The 21,044-nt window shown below is 48.2% G+C and overlaps 1 protein-coding gene across 1 annotated transcript; it reads right to left on the minus strand.

Annotated features, from left to right (window-relative positions):
* Positions 1–716: 716 nt before the first annotated feature.
* ADAMTS13 (ADAM metallopeptidase with thrombospondin type 1 motif 13) lies at positions 717–20,239 on the minus strand. The gene is made up of 30 exons (XM_087914738.1): positions 20,038–20,239; positions 19,641–19,707; positions 18,837–19,111; positions 17,650–17,794; positions 17,315–17,454; positions 16,982–17,065; positions 16,380–16,504; positions 15,897–16,043; positions 15,254–15,388; positions 14,624–14,771; positions 13,735–13,839; positions 13,402–13,553; positions 12,000–12,063; positions 11,329–11,455; positions 10,514–10,662; positions 10,226–10,346; positions 9,722–9,802; positions 9,285–9,466; positions 8,746–8,881; positions 7,956–8,085; positions 6,937–7,126; positions 6,210–6,312; positions 5,381–5,510; positions 4,668–4,853; positions 4,079–4,286; positions 3,092–3,434; positions 2,443–2,589; positions 2,170–2,346; positions 1,788–1,972; positions 717–1,161 (listed from the first exon to the last, which is right to left on the minus strand). Exons 1-30 carry the CDS (start codon positions 20,110–20,112, stop codon positions 1,015–1,017), a joined length of 4,404 nt encoding a protein of 1,467 aa, XP_087770864.1. The 5' UTR covers positions 20,113–20,239; the 3' UTR covers positions 717–1,014.
* Between the last annotated feature and the right edge of the window lie 805 nt (positions 20,240–21,044).

The raw sequence follows: 21,044 nt of genomic DNA on the forward strand, positions 1-21,044 counted from the left end.
GTTGGTTGGCCGAGGTGCCTGATGGCAGAGACCCCTAATAGATATAGATATCTTCTTCTCTATTTATATTAAAGCGAAATGTCAATCATGCATCATCACAAAATCTCCAGAACCGTAAAAACCTACAAACTTGAAATTTGGCACCTATGTTCCTCTTGGCTTCTAGGAGCTCACTAAGAAAAGGTTTTTCGAAATGACCCTCAGAGCATTTAGAGTATTTCCTATATTATTATTATTATTATTATTATTATTATTATTATTATTATTATTATTATTAACACGCTCTGAGGCTAAGGAGTTCTACTCCCCCTCCCCACCTGGAAAGAAATCCCTTCCAAATGCAAAACACAAGCAGAGGAGAAGAATTTCAGTTTCAGAGGAACTTCTGGGCCTCTGGTGCTCTACGAGCTGGGTTGTTTTCTTGCAGACGTTTCATGACCCAACTAGGTAACATCATCAGGGCTAGTGGGTGCTATTTTTATCCCTGTTTATATATAGTAGATCTGAGCTCAGTTCTTTGCAGGCGTTTCATGACCCAGCTAGGTAACACCATCAGGGCTAGGGCTGAAAGCAGCCCATCCCAGAGAGCACCAAGGACCCTGCCGTTCAACCCGGAACTAAAATGATTCTCTTCTACGGCCGCCTAGTCGCTGCAATCGCACTATTTACTCCCTTTTTCCGAGTGGCCCTGATCCCTCAAATCCTAAACAAAGAGGAACAACTAACACGTTTTATTAAAAGGCAGAAGTTTTGACCGACCCAACCCAGCTTTGGGTAGCTTGACAGAAGCACCAACGAGAAGACAATCAATGATTGTTCGCAAAAAACAGAGGCATAAGAGATGTCTGGGAAGGCATAAGCGTCCATGTTTTTTGAGGAGAGAGAGCTCAGCAGCCTCCTGTCCGATTGGAGCAGGGGTGGGGTTTGACTAGAGGGCCTCCCGGGTCCCTTCCGACAATTCTGCAATCCCCTCCCTTGGCGGCACTTTCCACATCGGCCAATCTCCCAAGAGGGCTACTTGGTGGCCCAGTACTCTGCTCGGAAGCTGCCGTTGGCCAGGGCTTGGTTGAACTCGATCTCAGCTCGGCTGCCGGTGGATTCCCAGTAGAAAAGACGGTTCCCATGGAAGACGGTAGTCCTCAAGGACTGGACATCTCGAATCTGGAACAGGAAATGGGGCTCGCTCAGCCTGCCTGCGTCGATGGCTTTTTGTAAGTCCACCATCCTTCCATCCATCCATCCTCACCCTCTCTCTCTCTCTCCATCCATCCAACCTCAACCTTTCTCTCTCTTTACCCATCCATCCCCACCTTTTTCCTTCCTTCCATCCATCCTCACTCCCTCTCTCACTCTCTTTGTCCATCCATCCATCCCCATGCTATCTTTTTCCATCCATCCATCCATCCATCCATCCATCCATCCATCCATCCTCACCCTCTCTCTCTCTCTCTCTCTCTCCATCCATCCAATGTCAACCTATCTCTCTCTTTACCCATCCATCCCCACCCTCTTTTTCCTGCCATCCATCCATCCATCCATCCATCCCATCCCACCCCTCTCTCTCTCTCTCTCTCCCCATCCATCCATCATCTTTCTACCATCTATCTATGTGTATGTTCTGAAGAAGAGATTGGGCAGCCGTTTGTCCGAGATGATACAAGTCTCCTGCCTTGAGCAGGGAGGAGTTGGACTAGATGACCCCTCAAGGTCCCTTCCAAGGCCCCTGTTAATTCTACGCTCCAACGGGAGGGCTCTGTAAACGCCCCCCCCCCTCAATTCACGCTTACCGAAATGTAGCTGGAGTGTGTTTCGTTGGCCGTTGTTTGGAATGCCACGTACACCGCGTGTACGGCGATGCGCAGGTGGGGCGCCACGTCGATAAATATCCTGCAAGCCATCTGCCGTTCCCCATCCGGCGACAGTCCTGGGTTCAGGATGAGCCCCCGGGGACCAAACAGCTGCCTGTCGCAGGCTGCAGCGCGGGAGAGAGCACAGAAGAACTAAAAGAGTTTTGAAGGGGCCTCAAAGGTCTTCTAGTCCAACCCACAGCTCAAGTGGGAGATCCTATACATCAGCCCAGGCCGACGGCTGTCCGGTCTCTTCTTGAAAACCTCCATTGATGCAGCTCACCCAAAAAAACCCTTCCAGGGACTGCACACACACACACACCTTGATGGTGCCTCCTCTCAGCCAATCCGCTGGTGTAGCGTAGCACAACGCCACTGCCCGGCAACAGCCGGCGCTGCCTCACAATCAGGGTGTTGGTCCGGGTGTTCACCATCAGCAGTTTCAGTTTCTTGCAAGCCATCCGCCACATCGTCCGTGTTGAAAAGAGCAATATCTCCCCTGGAAAGAGAGAGAGAGAGAGAAGAGGGTGGAGAATGGATCTTTGGTTATAAATCTTTGGGTTGATGATCAGCACCAAACCTGGGAGACGCTCACCTGCGCTGCAGTTCAGGGAACTGTGCAACACCTGGACTCCGATCGTCTCCCCTAAAGGCCGGCCTATGGCCACCGTGCAAATCCTGGCTTGCACACCCGTCATGTTGATTAATCCGCTGGGATTCAGCCACTGCCTTCCACAGATACCTGGATGAAAAAAAAAAAAGAGCCAGAGGAGGAGGAGGAGACGTTAGAGACGGGGACAGACAGGTGAATCAAACCCCTTGGAAATTGGGTAGCAGAGAATATTGGTAGCTCGGGGTTGAACGGTGGGGTGCTTGTTAGTCTCTGAGCTTGGTTGTTTTCTTGTGTTTAGTAGGTTAGTATTAGGGGTGCTAGAAGGAATTGTGGCCAGGAGGAGGAGTAATGTAGGGTTTGATGGTCTGAGTTTGGTGGTTTTATTGCAGATGTTTCATTACCAAACTTGGTAACATAATCAGGGAGGAGGAGGAGGAGGAGGAGGAGGAGGAGGAGGAGGAGGAGGAGGAGGAGGAGGAGGAGGAGAATGTATGGTTTGGTGGTCTGAGTTCAGCGGTTTTCTTGCAGCCGCATTTTGCTGGATTTTCCCACCCAGCCCAGTCCTGTTTCCCCAGGACGCAAATCCTGCCTCGGATTAAAGCCCTCGTAGTAACTAGCCCTGCTACGTAACTGGGTTCCTCCACGATATCTCCCTTGGTTTCTTCCTTCTGAGGATCTTCTCCTTTGGACCACGGACGATTGAAGGCCTGGTCCTGCCATCCTTTGAGAGGAAGAGTGACCTCAGGAGGAGGAGTCAGGAGCCCTGCCGTTGAAGGCTGGGTTGTTGTGGGGACACCTGGTTGCAGATCTGACTTCATCGTGGCCTGTTCGAGGCAGGAGGTGGGGGAACATGTTCTCACCATCATGGGTTTAGGAACATGCATGCACAAGAGAGGGCTGACCCGGGTCTTGGTTTGGGGGTTGACGCAGAAATCCTGCCGTCTCTGGATGCCGGTTCCACAGGAGACAGAGCACTGGAAGGAGAGAAGCAGAGATGACAGATACCTCCTCGATTTTACAACCGATCGCTTACCGGTTATAAATAAAGGACTACTTCTATGCTATTTTCTTGGCCCTGGATTGTTCATCTAGCTTGCAAGACTTTTACCAGGTGTGAAATGCTCTTGGCTGAATGCCCAGAAGTTCAATTAAGCCTATTAGCGCCTTCCCCGGCTGCTTGTCTTTCGGAGGTTATTGGGGGCTCTCTGAGCCCCACAGAGTCTTAGTTGGGGGCTCTCCTGAGCCCCCACCCAGCAGCCCACCCTTGCCATGGAACCCCATACCCTCTGCTCACGTGACCCCCCCCTGCCCCCCCAATACGGGGGCTTGTAACTGGCGTGCATTTACACAGTTGCGTGAATTCCATTTATGAAATATTTCCGGTTTCCGCCCAAAAGATGCCCCATAAAAATGGATTCCCTTTACGACGGCCGTGTTTGCTTTACAATGACCATGGCAAAAAAAAAAATTGGGCCCGCGGTGAGCCTGTTTTTGTACGGTCACGACTTAACTCCCGAAACCGCAGGCTCAGTTACGGTAGGAAGCTGAGCGTGGTCTCCATCTCAGCTTCCTGCGGACCGCCCGAAGGTCGCCCGCTGTGGCAAACAGGGGTACCTGCCTTCGTCCACTGGGTGAACCCCCATTCGTAAGGGCAGACACGGAGAATGCAGGGCACGACCAAGAGGGGCTTCTCCGCTTCGGAGCACTGGCCCTCGGCCACCTCCACCTCCCGAAAGCCTCCCGAAAGCCTCACGCAGGACACGGATTGGGTGGAGACGCCAAGCCCACACGAAGAGGAGCAAGGCCCTCGCTCAGCCACCTTCCAGCTGTTTTTGTTGTTATAGGGAGAGAGAAAGCAACGTTGAAGGGACAGGAAAGACCGTGGCAATCGTCTATCATCTATTATTTAGAGTTTCTAGTCGTTTTCACTAAACAGTTTTACTCCCCCCGCCACTTTTTTTTAGCCAATTATACTGTATATTCTATATTACTTAAAAAAATCTTTATTTTTAATAGCATGGTTCCTCTAATCTTTTCTGTGTGAATTTTTGTTGATTGCTGCCAGGTCTGTGGACACCGTTGATCGAAATCTGCTGGCCGCACCTTCGTTGGCCAACCCCAGTCCCACCACTCGGATGGCGAGAGGGGGAAAACGGCTTGCTAAACCCCCCCACTGCCCCCCAATTAAGAAGGAGAAAGCAAATAACCTGGCTGGGCAAGGCTCCAGGTGGCAGGTTTCCTGTTCTTGGGGACGCGACGAGTCTTCGCAGGCTGCGTCGGGCAGGATCTCCTCCTCCTCTTCCTCCTCCTCAGCCCCTCGCGCACAGTATAAGATTTTGCGCATGACCCCTTCGCCGCAGGTAACGCTGCACGCCCCTTGCTTGTAAAACCACCTGAGTGGGAAGGAGAGAGGCAGAATCCAGGTGAGGAGCAGCAGCCCTGTGCCCCTGTTTTTTTTTGGGGGGGGGGGGAACCGGTCTTCCAGGACTCGAAGTCTGGTCCGGCGCAGGAAGTCCTCAAACTTATGACAACCAAAGACCAGAGTGACGCTCCGTTGCTAAACAAGGAGGCAGTTGTTACCCAAAATGCACCTGGCCTTTTTTCTTTTAACAGACTTTTCGGCCACGGCTGTTCTTAAGCCGTTGTTAAGCGAATCCAGCTTCCCCGTGGACTTTCCTTGTTGGGAGCTAGCCAGGGAGTATCACCATTGCACACCCCGGTTGCCAAAATTATTATTATTATTTCACTTAACACCCTCAAACAAGAACGGGGGTCAAATCCCTTCGGCCGTGGGGTTGATGGCAACTGTCAGGACTTACGACCGCAATCGGCGGGTTCCATTCCACAGTCGTAACTCGAGGACTGCCCGTATAAGGGGGAAGGTCTGCAGACACACACACACGCACATACACACCCTTACCTTGGTGGGCATGGCTCAGGGTTGCAAATTTCGAGACGGCTCGCTGGTTTCTGCGTCAGGTTACAGAGCCTCTCCTCTGTTTCCTCTTTAGTGTCAAAAGCCAAGCAGACGTAACTCAGCAACATCCGCCCTGTGGGAAAGAGCAGTCCTTCGCTTGTCCTGAGCAGGATTGTTTCTTCAGATGCTGTCTTACACCCAGCGGACATGACTTTCTCTTGGCTGGGGGATTCTGGGAGTTGGAGGTCTATCCATCTTACAGGGGCCAAGATTGAGAACTACGGCCTTAGGCCTTCCTTCCTTCCCTCCCTCTCCTCTCCTCCCCTTCTTCAACCCTCCCCCCTTTTCTCTTCTTTTGCCCTTCCTTCCTTCCTTTTCCTCCTTTCCTTTTCTTCCTTCTTCAACCCACCCTCCTTCTCTCTTCTTTTTCTCCTTCCTTCCGTCCTCCCTCCTTCCATCCCTCCCTTCCTTTCCTCCTTCCCCTTCCTTTCATTTCCTTTCATTTCCTCCTTCAACCCTCCCTCCTTCCTTTTTTCCTTTCCTTCCTTTTCCTCCTTCCCTTTCCCTCTTCAACCCTCCCTCCTTCCCTCTTTTCTTCCTTCCTTCCTTCCTCCTTCCCTCCCTTTCCTTTCCTTCTTCAACCCTCTCTCCTTCCCTCTTTTTCTCCTTCCTTCCTTTTCCTCCTTTCCTTCTTCAACCCTCCCTCCTTCCTTTTTTTTCCCCTTCCTTCCTTCTTTTTCCCCTTCCTTCCTTCCTCCCTTCCTCCCTCCCTCCCTGGATCAGACACTGAAACCGGATCAATGATCAAGGAATCCAGGTTAAATATCTCCACCTCCTCCGCAGGAGACGGGACACTTCCCAGCCAAGGGGCTCCAGACGTACACAGACTGGTTTCCACTCCGGTCTCGCTCTTCCGGAGCCCCGGACTTCGATTCCTGTTTCAGGAGACACCAAAACCAGCGTCAGGTGCTAATGTGGCTTCCAAAGCTGACCCTGGGTAGTCCTGTTAAGTCTGTAATGTCAGTGCCCTCTAGGAACGAACCTGTCAGGATTCCGGCAATCGCCCTAATTGAATCACGATTCTCGAGCCAAACTTCAAAAAACTTCCAAGGATTCCCTAGAGGTGACATTCTGACACTGCCCTGTAGGAAGCCAACTCTGGCCTATGTCATTTACAGTCCCCTGTGGCCCTGTTTCCCCCTCCCTCCTGGGTGTGTCATAAATCAGATTCTCCAATTGAGCACCTTCACAGGCTGGGTGTCGTCAGTCACGTTCTCCAATTAAATATATTAGCAGGCAAAAGCTCTGGTAGTTTAGTTACAATCTTTTAAAGATAAGAGTTGGAATGTACTTCTACTTCCAAACTGCTTCTCTGCTCTTCCAAATTTCCTTCCTCTCCAACCTCTTTTTCTTTTTTATGGCAACTAGTAAAACAGGCGTAGGGGTGTTTTATGAGTTGACACAACCCTTGTCTTCGCCCAGTGGCTAAACCAGGCCATCGCAGCTACTAAAATGAATGGCTGCAAAGCGAGGACTACGTCAAGGCCAGAGATACGTACCGTGTTCCATCCCAATGGGCAGACATCCACAGTGCAAGGCACGAAGGCCGGAGGTTTCTGGCCGGCTGGGCACAACCTCTCATCCACGGTGGATTCCAGCCCGTCAATGGCCTGGACACAGGTCACGTGCCACGTGGCCACCCCCAAGCCACAAACGGCAGAGCATCTGGACAGCTGTGATTTCTTCCAGCTGGATGGGAAGAAAGGAAGAAGAATCCAGGATTGGTCTTCAGAAAAAGACTCTGGGCACGCAGGTGGGGTACAAGAAGGAGTGTAATGAAGGTGAGGTTTGGATTTCGATGAGAAAGACCTGGGTTTAAGTCCCTGTTCAACCCTGCCTAACTCTGAAGCGTCCTACTGTCTTACAGGCATATTCCTTACTTACATCTAACCATGGCTCCATGAGAAGAGAAGAGAAGAATGTAGAGTAGAGTAGAGTAGAGTAGAATAGAATAGAATAGAATAGAATAGAATAGAATAGAATAGAATAAGAATAAGAATAAGAATAAGAATAAGAATAAGAATAAGAATAGAATAGAATAGAATAGAATAGAATAGAATAGAATAGAATAGAATAGAATAGAATAGAATGAAACTGAAGTAATCTTTGACGGGTAGGACATTGTAATGGCTAATTTTATTTATTTATTTATTTTAAATTTTAAAACCGAACTTTATTTACAAAGGATTAAAAAGATACAAACATACAAATATACAGAAATAAAAAAATAGTAAACGTACGAATAGATCAGTAAACATATTTCTTCCTATGACATTTGATATTAGGTTTGACAGTTCATAATAAACAATAATAAATAATATAAGGAATACTTGCCAATTATTATTATGTAATGGATAATTTTATGTACCACGCTTCGGTCGGGCTGAAGGCAGCTTAGTTCTAGGTTGTCTAAGCCTAAAATTTCAAGTCTGATGGCATAAGATGACAACAGACCGGATGGATACTGCGCTGAAGGGCCCGGGCTGAACGAAAATGGTCCAGAGCAGCTTTTACTCACCGCGGTTGGCAGAGTTTCACCGCGCACGTTTCTTGCCTAGAAGGCGGCTTTGGCCTCTTGAGGCAATAAAAGTCCTCCACCTTCTCGCCTCTTGCCTGATCAAAGCAGGAGTAACGGACTTGCAGCGTGCCTGCAGAGTAAAATTTGGGGTCATCGTCTCCGTAAATGCGAGGGAGTTTCCCCACGGAAGGAGAGATGGAACTGGAAGGCAACGGAAAAGGAATCACCCCGCCTGACGGAAGATAATACGACGTGCAACCACAATTGAGGCCTGGAATTTATGTTGCTACGTAAGATGGTTGTTCGGTGAAATTTGTCCCCATTTTACGGCCTTCCTCACTACCGTTATTAAGTGAATCAAGCATCCCAATTTTGACCCCCCTGGCCCACAGGGACGCTGGAACGGTTGTAAGGGTGAAAAACGGTCATCAGTCACTTTTTTCCTAGTTTCAGTCTTTTGAACAACATGGACTCATGAAAGTAGCCTCTCTTTGGAAGGCGCCTCTTAAAGCCGCCGTGTCATCTTGTGACCTTCCAGCTTTACAATAATTAATAGCAGAGAGATGGGAAAAAAACCCGCTTCCTTAAAAGAGCAAAGAAATTGGGGTTTTTTCCCCCCCAAATGTTTAAATGTGATGCACCTTGGCCCCAATTTACTCAACCTTGTGTTTTTACTAAGAGTTTACTCAACCTTGTGTATTCTCTGAGATGTTTCCTCGCTCCCCAAATACCCCGGGGGCTAAAGCTAAAGAGATAGAAAAGGAAAAAAAAGGACAGTTAAGAAACTCACCTGTCCCGCAGGTGACTGAGCATTGGCTGAGCTGGGCCGTCCAGGTGTGGCTCTCTTTTTCACTCGGCCTAAAGTAGCTGAAGGTGATATCAGGGCTGGTGGCACTTCCATATTCCTTCCCGTACTTCCTGTAAACCTGGATGAAAAAGGAACGCGGAACATAACGGCAGGGCTGAACTTACCACCGTTCGTTTAGGCGCTGAAAAAAAGTAAAACTTTTTTTCACGCTTACGACCCTTTACAGCCTTCCCCCATGGTCACACGATCCAAATCCAGGTGTTTGTGGACTCGTATTTAGCGATTCGCTTAACAGCGGTGGAAAGAAAGGTAAAATGGTGCAAAACTCACTTAACTGTCTTGCTCAGCAACAGAAATTTTAGACTCCCACTGAGCCCATAAGTCAAGGACGGCGTGCGATTAAATAACCTGCTCCATCATCCCACACAGGTTTGCCAAGGTAGTTTGCTTTGTTTCCTAAGCTAATCTTGCCTTCCCTTTAGAGCCCTTGCTCCTTAGCTGTTGTGATTTCACCACCTTACCTGTATCTCCGTCTCTTCCTGGACTCGTCCGGCCAGGTGAATCTCCTCCAAACTGGGGAGATTATCTCCTGTGAGGAAGACCTTGTACTCCAACCGATTGTCTTCCAAGATCGCAGGGTAGGTGACGTTTAAAGAAACGAGGCCTTTCCCAGCGACGGTGTATTGTCCTTGAATTTTCACAGCTAGGATGAACGGAATAACAGAGTGGGAAGAGACCTTGGAGGTCTTCTAGTCCAACCCCCTAAAAAATCCTATAATATTTCGCCAAGCCTCTCCTTAAAAGCAACTAGTGATGGAACACCCACAATTTCTGAAGGCAAGGGATTCCACCGGTTAATTGTCCTCACTGTTCATTGTGGTTAGCTGATGTTCTTTGATGTTCTTCTATGGCCCTCGCCCTCACCCTGCCCAACCAATGCTGGGCTCCATTGACTCACCCAAGTGGGTGAAGAGGGGCTTCCGGTTGACCACGTGGACTGAGGTTGTGTTAGGAGACAGCGTCAGGAAGGTTGTGTACTCTGAAAGAGAATGCAAGCCACGGGGAGAGAGAAGAGGGTTGTGAAGACCTCAACTTGAGTAACTTAGAGGTAGGGAAAGCTGATGGCTGCCAGCCTGCCCTGGCCCAATCTCTCCCTCCGATGCAGAGCCCTCCTCCGGGCCTTCCTCAGCCTCCGGACCCGGCCCAAGTTCCTCCCCGACCTCCTCTCTACTGTCCAACTCTGCTGTCAGCTCCATCAGCTGCCGGAGAGCCACAACACTGGGGTGGTTCACTTAACAACCACCCCAAAAAGGCGCTATAATCGGTAAGCAATTAAACTAACAACTGCCTCACTTAGCAACACAAGTTCCGGTCCCAATTCTGGTCCTAAGAAGGAATATCTGTATGTAGGACTGGACCCCCCCTAAAAAAGGCAACAGAGAGGATAGAACGGAGCTTATACCTCTGGCTTTTCCCTCCGTAAAAGAGCCCTTCACGTTGACGCATGATGTGCCGTCTCCTCCGCATATCTGGCAAGCGTCCATCTTCTTTCCGGAGTCCATCCGGCCATCGCACCCAAACGCCTGAAGAAAAGGAGGGAGAGAAAAAAAATGACCGGAAGTCGCTTGCTGGATAGCCAGCCCGGCCTGTGGAGTAGGGCATCTCCCGGACTTCTTTGGGCCATGCAGGCTGAGAACTGTGGGAGATTGTCTTGAATTCATAAACAAGGAGAGAATTTGGAAGCCTTTACCCTGCAGCGGCCCATCACACACGAAGCACGGGCATCCTTGTCTGCCAGGCTGTTTTTCCTGCACCTAGTCCCATCGATGAATCGGTCGCCACGGCTCACCATGAAGTTCCTCCCAGCTGCCTGGCACATATATTGGCACAGAGCATCTCCTGCAGATAGAAGAGAATGGGGGAACTCGGGTAATGGAGGAGGAAGAGGAGGAGGAGGGGGAAGAGAAAAGAGGAGGAGGAGGCGAAAAAGAAATAAGAGGAGGAGGAGGAAGAAGAAGAAAAAAGAGGAGGAGGAGAGGAAGAAGAGAAGGAGAGGAAGAAGAGGAGGAAAAAGAAGAAGAGGAGGAGCAGAAGGAGAGGAAGGAGGAGGAGAAGAAGAAGAAGAAGAGGAGAAGAGGAAGAAGAAGAAAGAAGAGGAGGAGGAGGAGAGGAAGGAGAAAGAAGAAGAGGAGGAAGAGCAGAAGGAGAGGAAGGAGGAGGAGAGGAAGAAGAAGAGGAGGAGGAGAAGAGGAAGAAGAGGAGGAGGAGGAGGAGGAAGATGTTTTTTGTGCAACCTGACCCTTAGAAATAAATTTGCTGCTACACCAGACCCAAAGTTCTAAGTCGCTCTGGGCCATTAGACCTTCCACAGACTTGTGTCCTCCGTGAATTTATCCGACCCCCTTTCACAACCACCCCAACTTAGTAACCATCCCCGTCTCTTCCCAGTCCAGCGGTCCTCGCTCTCCGAAAGAGGGGGAAAACCTCCCTCCCTTTCCTTTCTCCAGGCTAGGTGTGGTTTTTCAACCCTGGCCCCTCCCCGGTTGGCCACCCAAAGCAATTTACCTTTGGCGTAGCCAGCTGCTGAAACCCACTTGTAGAAGGAAGGCAACTGCCGGTGAAGGTAGAGCGGCTTCAGGTTGGTGGCTGAACATTGCTCCTCCATGAAGTCCATCTGGGTCTTCAAGCAGGGCTTCGGGAGAAGAGAAGGCAGGAGCTCAGCGCCGTACGCTCACCGTTTCCCCTCCCGAAGAGAGAGAGAGTTGGACTTTGCTTTTGAGGGGATAGTCCTCCTCAAGAACTTCTGGCAAGGCCTGCAGGTTTTCCAAGTGGAAGCGTCTAACGCTGGGTTGCCACCGCTGCAAATGTGCACTTGCCAAGATAGCGTGAATGAACACGCAAATTTGGGGGAGAGATCATGAGCAAATGAGAAGATGGGCTGAATCTTTGTTACCATCTTTTCCCCGATGTGTCACCCCTGGTCATTTCCCACGTGCCTTCTAGTAGGTTTTGGAGCCTTCCTCGAGAGAGAAGAAGGGCGAACGGCCAATGGGGCAGGTGGCTTCCCAACACACTCTACCTCCAGACCTTAACGCTCCTTCAAAGCTAAGGTTGCAAACGCATTCTCACATGCAAGGGAAATCCTGCAAGGCAATCGGGGCGTCGACAGGCATCCCCCACCACCACCCGGCTCCTTCTTCAGAACTGGATTTCTTTGGAATCCGACGTCCACCTACCTGCACGTTACACATCTCGGCTTGCAAGGTTTCTCCCTGGCATGGTTGCCCTCCAAAAGCAGGTCTGAAAAGAAAAAGAATTTCTGAAGCGAGACGCGCCTGACCTCTGGAACGGTTGTTTCTCCGCAAGATTCGGAGGGCTCTGATAACTTTTCCTCTGCAACCATTTTTGTTGTTGTTTAAAATTGCTGTTCTTATGTCAGGGATTCCGGCAGTTGCCCTAATTAAATCACCAGCCTCAAGCCCAGCTTCCAAATCTTCAAAGGATTTATTAGGAGCGAACATGTCCGCTTGGCTTGTACGAAGCCGATTCTGAGACGCATAATTCACTGTCACCCTTGACCCTGGTTTCCACCCCAATCCCCTCCCCTCTGGATGTGTCATAATTCATATTCTGCAACGCAACACGTTCATAGCCCAGAGTCATCAATCACGTTCTCCAATTAGAGATTTGCGCGGCAGAAATTCCAGTAGCTTAGTTACAATCTTGGCAAGATATGAATGGAACGCGCTTTCAGTTCCAAACGGCTGCATTGCTCTTTCAAATTTCTTCTCCGCCGCTTTCTCTATTCATGGCAACCCTCAAACAGGCACACAAATGTTTTGTGAGTTGACATCTTATTTTGCCTGACTTCGTGCCAGCAGCCCTCAGGTTCACAAATGTTCAATTCGTGGCCATTCGAATTTAACAACGGTACCGACGAAAGCCGTTTGTGACCGGTCCTCTACAGGTACGACCGCTGCAGCATCCTCGTGGCCACACGATCAAAATGCAGGCGCTCTGGCAACTGGCGTGTCTACGATGCAGTGCCCCGTCTGCATTGTTAATTCGTGACGATTTGACTCCGTAAATAAATAAACGAAAGCCCAGGCGTAGACGTTGCCGAGCTACATTTCCCAGGATTCCTCACCACTGGGTCGGTTGGGAACTATAGTTCAGCAACATCTATTGGGACGCAGCAGCTCAATGGCTAAGACGCTGAGCTTGCTGATCAGAAAAGTCAGCAGTTGAGCGGTTCGAAACTCTAGCGCCGCGTCACGGAGTGAGCTCCCGTTCCTTATCCCAGCAACTTCTGCCAACCTAACAGTTTGAAAGCAGGTAAAAAATGCAAGTAGAAAAATAGGGTCCCCTTTGGTGGGAAGGGAACAGCGTTCATGCGCCTTCGAAGGCGTTTAGTCCTGCCGGCCACAGGACCACGGAGACGTCTTCGGACAGCGCTGGCTCTTCGGCTTTGTAACGGAGATGAGCAGCGCCCCCTAGAGCCGGAAACAACTAGCAGGGATGTGCAAGGAGGGGAATTTTTACCTTTACCCTTTAGTAGGGCACACTCTTAACTCTAACCCTTGATCCATGCCACTTAAGCATGGGTGTCATAATTGGGAAGATCGAGGCCTTATTTACCGGGGGTTGTTGCACTGTCGTTGTCTTGACGTGACCCCTCCTCCACAGCTCCTGGAACAGGGAGTGAAGGATCCCCAGGAGGACCACTGCCCATGCACCATGCTAACCGGAGACAGATCTTCTAGGGAGCTGCAGCGTCCTTTGAAACACCACTGGGGGAAAGAAAAGATTGTGACAGAACTACGGTTTATGACGAAAGAGCTCTACCTTTCAAAATGGCTGTGTATTCCTTTAGAGGAGCGTCTGGAAGGGGAAAGAGTCAGATCTCCTGGCTGGATCCAAAGCTGGGGTGCACAAATGACCCTCGCGCCACCCAGAAGAATCTGATTTTACCCTGTTGATCCCGCATTCGGTTCCATCCAGAAGCGGGACGTGGAGCCGAGAGCAGGAGGACGGGTTGGCCGAATTGGTGTGGCAAGAGAGAACTTGACACATGTCCTGGGGAAAGGGGAGGAAAGAAAGGGGAAAAGATTTTCGTCACTCCCAAAAATCTATTTCCAGGGCCTCCTTTATCCCACAAGAATGCAATAAAGCTAAAACAAATAGAGAGACAAAGGGTACAGTATATATAGGTAGGTAGGTAGGTAGGTAGGTAGGAAGGAAGGAAGGAAGGAAGGAAGGAAGGAAGGAAGGAAGGAAGGAAGGAAGGAAGGAAGGAAGGAAAACTGAAAGATGCTGAAATCAGGGATGAGAAAAGGAAGGAAGGAAGAGGAGGAAAGGAAGGAAGGAAGGAAGGAAGGAAGGAAGGAAGGAAGGAAGGAAGGAAGGAAGGAAGGAAGGAAGGAAGGAAAGGAAGGAAGGAAAACTGAAAGATGCTGAAATCAGGGATGAGAAAAGGAAGGAAGGAAGGGAGGAAAGGAGGAAGGAAGGAAGGAAGGAAGGAAGGAAGGAAGGAAGGAAGGAAGGAAGGAAGGAAGGAAGGAAGGAAAACTGAAAGATGCTGAAATCAGGGATGAAAAGAAAAGGAAGGGAGGAAGAGGAGGAAAGGAAGGAAGGAAGGAAGGAAGGAAGGAAGGAAGGAAGGAAGGAAGGAAGGAAGGAAGGAAGGAAGGAAGGAAGGAAAACTGAAAGATGCTGAAATCAGGGATGAGAAAAGGAAGAAAGGAAGGGAGGAGGAAGGAAGGAAGGAAGGAAGGAAGGAAGGAAGGAAGGAAGGAAGGAAGGAAGGAAGGAAGGAAGGCAGGCTGTTTCAATGAATCCCAGAAGGAACAATTTTACCTACCGTGTCATAGCTGAAAGTGCAGGCCAAAGCCCCCGAACCGAAGGCGATTTTGCACTGCTCGTCTGCCCCAAAATACAGGCCAGGCTTTGCTTCCGGCAGACTGGTCTTTAACACAGGCAAATCATCTGTGCAGCTTGCTTGGCCTGTACTGGTAATAAACCAGAGGAAACCAAGGTTGTTGGGTTAGTTGGGAAGAATACAGAAAGGCCGTCTCAAGAACGCAAAGTGGAGTTCCTTGGTGCTCCCTGAGCTGGGCTGCGTTTCCTGCAGACGTTTCATTACCCAACTAGGAAACATCATCGTGTTAGAAGGGAGTGGGGTTTGTGGAGAGGAGGAGGAGGAGGAGGAGGAGGAGGAGGAGGAGGAGGAGGAGGAGGAGGAGGAGGAGGAGGAGGAGGAGATAATTATGGAGTCCTTGGGGATCTCTGAACATGGATGCTTTCTTGCAGACCTTTCATTACCCACCTCAGTAACATCATCAGTGCTAGTGAGTGTGCATTCCTCTCTTTTGATATCTTTTGATATCTGAGCACACATTCTTAGCAAGAAGTAATTGATGGATAGATCTTGCACCTCTGCATTGGATGAGAGGCCCAAAGAAGACAGAAAGCAGAGCTTTGGTCCTTTTACCTGACAAATTCCTGCAGCTGTTCTCTGCTACAGACCGACCATGTCAGGTCCACGCTGTTGTGTCCCCCTTCGGAGCCCATAACGTGTCGGTCTGCCACGCAGCGGTTCCCTTCTCCATCGTGGTCAATCCCAAAGCTGCCATCAAACCAGAATCAAAAAAGAAGAAGAAGAGATCAAAGGAGCGGTTGAGATGAAGATTTTCCTTACCGTTATCCCAAATCCCAGAATTGCCCTCGAGACAATTTTCCTTTGGGGTGTTTGCAAACCAGCTTGAATTTACGATCGCAATTTATAGCGCACTAGCTTGATACGCGCGTTTTGCTATGAAACAATGTGGTCGGGCTTAGCTTTGGGGGAGGAAAATAAGGCGGGGGGTGATTGTGCCTCTGTCTACCAGCACCCATCGGTATTCATCTGGCTCGCATCCTGTCAGTGTGTGAGAGAGTTGAGGGCTGTTTGGAAACTGAAAAAGTATTTGATGTGTGAGCAAGAAGGAGACAGCAAGGAGCCTATCCATCCATCCATCCATCTATCCATCCATCTATCTATCTACCTACCTACCTTCCTACCTCCCTATCTACCTCCCTACCTACTTACCTATCTATTTATTCCAGGCTCGTTCTGGTCCTCCTTGCGCACTCACCTGTGGGCGATCTCGTGCGCAATGGTGATGCCCAAACCGAAGCCCGTGTCTTCGGCGATGACGCAGCTCCAAAACCTTGAACAGGCCCCACCTTTCGAGGTGACGCCACGCACCTGCTTATTTCCATCCGGGAGTTCCAGATCGAATCTAGGCAGGCAAAGGAAGTAACGAAAAATTGAAGGAAAGAAAAGACCAAAAGAAAGAAAAGGAAAAAGGAAAAAAACAACCAAGCTACGATCAGAGTTCCGCCAATTGGGCCGCTTATACCTCACTTCAGATTGCAGTTCCCAGAGTTAAAGTTCTGACGGATCAACCTAAGGAGTTACTTACGACCTGGATTATAAGTGACCCGTTGTAAGTCTGAAGACTACTTATGCTCCTAAGGCTTCAACACAAACCGTTATGGCTCCGGGGAAGGGAATTTGTCTTCCAGTGCAAAGCTTTCTGGCAGGCTAACCATTCCTCAAAGTGAACGGTAATTACTTGGTGACGTAAAGAACAAGGTCAGCGTGGTAAGGTTCCAGGTCATTCTCTGGGTTGATCTCCAGGCTCCATTTGCAAACGCTCAGGATTGAGCTTGTGATGTTGGTGGAGATCTGGATGTTTTCCTGGGAAAAGGAGAGACACATTGAGCCCCATTTAGACCCAGATTCAAGGGGACACAATTAAGGCTGAGATTCGACAGATCCATATCATAGCAATGCAATCTTTGGGGATAGAACAACCACAATTTTAGGTGGTCAATTTGAAACTTCAGACCCACAAATTTGGATTGTCCAGACAGGTAAGTCTATTAAAAATAAGAAAGGCCTAAGCTGTTTCTCTCCAAATACTTTACGTTGCCTCCACAGTTAATATTTTATCTCTATCTGAAGAAGGTTCCATATAACGGACAGTCTTTAGGTGCTTCCTAGGCAGAGTCACAAATTCATAGTTTCAGTATCATTTCTCTGGAGAATATGGAGGGAAAAAATATCAATTTCTCTCCCTTCTTTCTGTCTTTCTCTCTCCTTTCTTTATTTCTCTTTCTGTCTTTCTCTCTTTCCTCTTTTCTCTCTATTACTCTCTCTCTCTCTTTTTTTTACCTCAGATTCTGCGAGGATAATCATTTTGATCAGATGAACCCTGAATTGAATACCCAGTGAGGGATCTCGGAGAAGCTCTGCTCCCTACGTAAGAGAAATATATACATAGATATATATTCAGATAGTTTGTCAGGAGAAATAAAGAATCTGAGATTAATACATTATTATTTGTAGAGGAAAGCAAATGCAACTAGGGAGGGAAGGAAAGAGAGATGATGAAGGGAAGGAAGGAAAAGGAGGGAGGAAGGAAGGAAGGAAGGAAGGAAGGAAGGAAGGAAGGAAGGAAGGAAGGAAGGAAGGAATTTTCCCGTGTGTAGCCCCCAAAGAACTCACAATATTGAGGTTGGTGAGGATGTACCTCTCAGTCTCTTCTTTGTGGAACTGGTAAACATCTGGCCCCACCACCACTAAGAGCTCCAGATGTTTCACCTTCTCCTCAACCCCTCTGCGAATCCGGGATGAAACTCTTCCCTCTGCACAGAGAGATGGAAAGAACCATAAAACACACAGGCGCCGCGTTTAAAGAAATGGGATTATTACAGATACGTAACTTCCGTTTTTAATTTGAGTTTCCAAGAACCACTGAGCCACGTGGACGGTTCTAAGAATAAGGCTATCCCTTCACTTCTGGATTCTCTCTCATTTCCAAGGGAAAAAAATCAACTTACTGGTCTGCGCTGACGATGAATCGTCCCACAGACTGCTGAAGACGATGTGGGGCCTGGAGAGAAGGGGTCGCTCCAGGTGGCGTTGGTGTTGCTTTCTCACCGGTGTGATGTGAACCTTCTTGCCATGAACGCTGATCGAGCCTTGCTAAGGGAAAGAAGAGAGCCTCGGCGTGCGAATGACTGAATACTTGCGAAGGACGTCAATCCTTCCATTCTCCACCCTTCAGTTTAGAACTGAAGAAACTTCCTGAATGAGAAGTCAAATGTTTTCAAGGGAAGAAGAAGGAAAACAACAACCAAAGGCCCAGCTGCCTTTTGAAGAAGAAAAAAAGGGGAAGCCTTTGGGTCAGCTGTGACTTGGATGATTGAGCATCTCCGCAGACCTATATCCAACACGCCTTCCTGCTTCTAATTTCCCCACAACAACCGCCTTGTGAGGTGGGTCGGGCTGTGTTGTTGCCTGCCAGTGGCCAATGGAGCTGGCGGCAGACTCAAACAGTGAGGAGGTTGGGGAGGAACCTGGGCCAGTCCTGGAGTCTGGGGGAGGCTCTGGCGAGGGCTCTGCATCGGAGGCAGAGATGGGGCCAGGGCCGTCCGACAGTTATCAGCTGCCTTTGGAGTTGGAGATCAGTGGGGAAGAAGAACAGCTGGAGCCTGTTCCCAGTGTGCGCATGCACAGAGCTGCCTGGAGAAGGGAACACTTAAGGAACGAGGCTCGACTCAGGAGTAAAGGCTCTGATGGATGGTGAATGGCCCTCCCATATGGAATAAAGAGGAAGGAAAGGGGAATAGAGTTTTGCAGGAGACAATTAATTCGTTTAATTAGGGTGAAGATCTGTCCCTGACTTCTTGCCATCTATTGTCTGCTACAGTGTGGCATCTGAAAGATATCACCCTGGCAACTTTCCAAGCCTGATAAAGGTCTGTAGTTGTGAAATCTCTTGAAAGACTGTCAGCCGGGACTTTGCTGTAGAGGAATTCACTTCAACCTAAACAAAAGGGGTTTTATCGGGATGAGGAGTCTGAGAGAGAACTGGCCCAAAGTCATCCACCAAATATAGCTCGACACTCTATAAACACGAAGCAAACTGACTTTAGTTGCATTGAACGGTTGTATGTTTGGAACCGGGAGATTTGAATGGAACTCGGCCCCTTGGCAGCCCGAAAGGTCTTGAGATGTTACTTACCAGTTCTCCTTCACAATATGTGACACGGCCTTTTGCCCCCAGGGGTGTGAGAGGCTTCCCTCCAGCAAAGCAATTATGCCTTGAACGCCGTAGCAAACTGGCGGAAGAGTTTAATCTTCGGGTGCTCACGAAAAACGGGGGGAAAAGGGCCTGCTCTGGAGAGAACTCAAAGGCAAAGTGATCTCCTGAAGCTTGGAAAGAACAACGCTGGGCTGTACAAGACGTTGGTCCGTCTTCGCAGGAGCAAGTCAGAGGCACGACCTCAAATTCTGGCACTGGAAAAATGAGAATAGAGACACGGATATGCTGGGCCTGAACAGAACCAAACTTGAATTGATTTTATATCTGGAGAATTCTTTTCTATCCTGTTCTGTTCTGTTCTATTCTGTATTATTCTATTCAATTTTCTATTCGATTTTCTATTATTTTCTATTCTAATTTCTATTTTATTCTATTCTATTCTTCCATTACACTTTCTATTTTCTTTTCTATTCTATATTGTATTATTCTATTCTATTCAATTCTTTTTCTTTTCTATTTTAATTTCTATTTTCTATTCTATTCTGTATTCTATATTGTATTATTCTATTCGATTCTCTATTTCTTTTCTATTCTAATTTCTATTTTCTAATCCTTTCTATTCTGTTCTATTTTCTATTCTATTCTGTATTCTATTCCAATTCCAATCTAAATATGGAACACAACTGGCCTAGATCCATACACTTGCCTCATGACATCTCGAGCCTAGTTAAAATCAGGGCAATGATAATTAAAATCGGTGCCACAGACATGGCATCTTCTTACCTCTGAGCCTTGAATTTGTCCCGAAATAAAAGTAAACATCGTGGGCTTTCAAACTATTCAGAAAAGTCTACAAGGAGAAAGGGGAGAAGAAAGTCCAACCCTCACATATCAAGATCAAAAAACTCTCAGATCAAAAGACCACAGTTCAAAGAAGTCAGAGGTCCACACATCCAACCAGAGAGAGAGAGAGAGAGATACTTGACAGTTTGCAGAGGTTGGATTCAAGACTGGATATGGAAGCATTAATGTGGGCTGTGAAGAAATTAAAGAAAACCACACTTATGTCACTTGGCAGATTGCACATTTTCAGTGCAGAGCTGGACACTTTGTGGATTAAAGCACAACGCCCTTCTCTCCTGCCCCCCAAAAACTTTATCCGGCTAGAGGCCAAACTTACCTTGTGTGTTTCGGATGGCCAGCAAACGTTCAGAAGCAACAGGGTGAAAAACAATATCAAAAGACTCTTGGCCATGATGCACAAGCTGAACGAAGCCGACCTACTGAGCAGCCGGAGGGGCGGGAATGCTGATTTCTTTTGGTTTCTGCAAACAGGCAGCAGTGGGGCAGAAGGGTTGGAGGGCCCCACATTTAAAGAAATGTGACAAGCAATCAGGGGGCAGTGTTTTTGCTAAAGGCGCCAGTGGGCAAGAGGGCAAGCTTACGCAATATTTGCAGACCGACAGCAACCAAATAATTGAGATGGAAATGAGTTTAAAAGGGGGGGGTGGGTGTTAAAAGCTATAGAACAGAAAGGAGGGAAGAGGAGGGAAAAAATCCGTATGAGGTCGTTTCCCATGGTTTTTTTTCCAGCAACAGCCTCATATCTCTAGAAAACATGAAGAAGGCTGAGTTAATATCATTTAATGGACCCTGTGACTTTAGCTAGCCGTGGCTCAAAATTTTACTTTTTCTTTCACCAATCTTTCTTTAGTGTATAATTCTGGAAACTCCCCTACAGTTGGAGGAAAGCCATGAATAACCAATGCATAAAAAAGCGGAGCTGTTGATTGTAATATTTCCTGTCCTATCTCAAGGGAAAGGTATGATATTGACAAATGTAAGAAACTGAAAAGATGGATCAGCTGGCCTAATATTTTGGGGGAAGTTATCTTGGTGGCAAATCAGGCACTTCCGTTTTAGCATATCTTTAAATTTAGTGGCATAAAGACAAGTGTCAAAATCAACTTTAAAATCACTTTTCCATTGAGCTCAGCTCCTGACCACTCCTGACCTTCAGAATCATGTTAGAGGTTTCTGGACAAGGTGATGTTAATGAATGGCCATATTTTTAAACTCCTTCCCCAGCTAGCCAATACTCTGGGATTTTCTGGTGGTCTCCTATCCAACCCCTAACTTTTTTTAAAAAAAATAACCAAGATTAGCTAGAAACCATCTTTTACCTGG

Source organism: Pseudonaja textilis, chromosome 17, assembly GCF_049901715.1.
Source record: "Pseudonaja textilis isolate UNSWEBS1 chromosome 17, rPseTex1.2, whole genome shotgun sequence".
In the NCBI taxonomy this organism is placed as follows: Eukaryota; Metazoa; Chordata; class Lepidosauria; order Squamata; family Elapidae; genus Pseudonaja; species Pseudonaja textilis.

Coding starts and splice junctions, on each gene's coding strand:
- ADAMTS13 (XM_087914738.1), bottom strand. CDS start 20,112: ATGGCCAAGAGTCTTTTGATATTGTTTTTCACCCTGTTGCTTCTGAAC. Junction 11,456..11,999: donor CCGAGATGTGTAACGTGCAG/GTAGGTGGACGT, acceptor CTTCTCCCGAAG/CCCTGCTTGAAGACCCAGAT. Junction 9,803..10,225: donor TACGGAGGGAAAAGCCAGAG/GTATAAGCTCCG, acceptor ATTCTCTTTCAG/AGTACACAACCTTCCTGACG.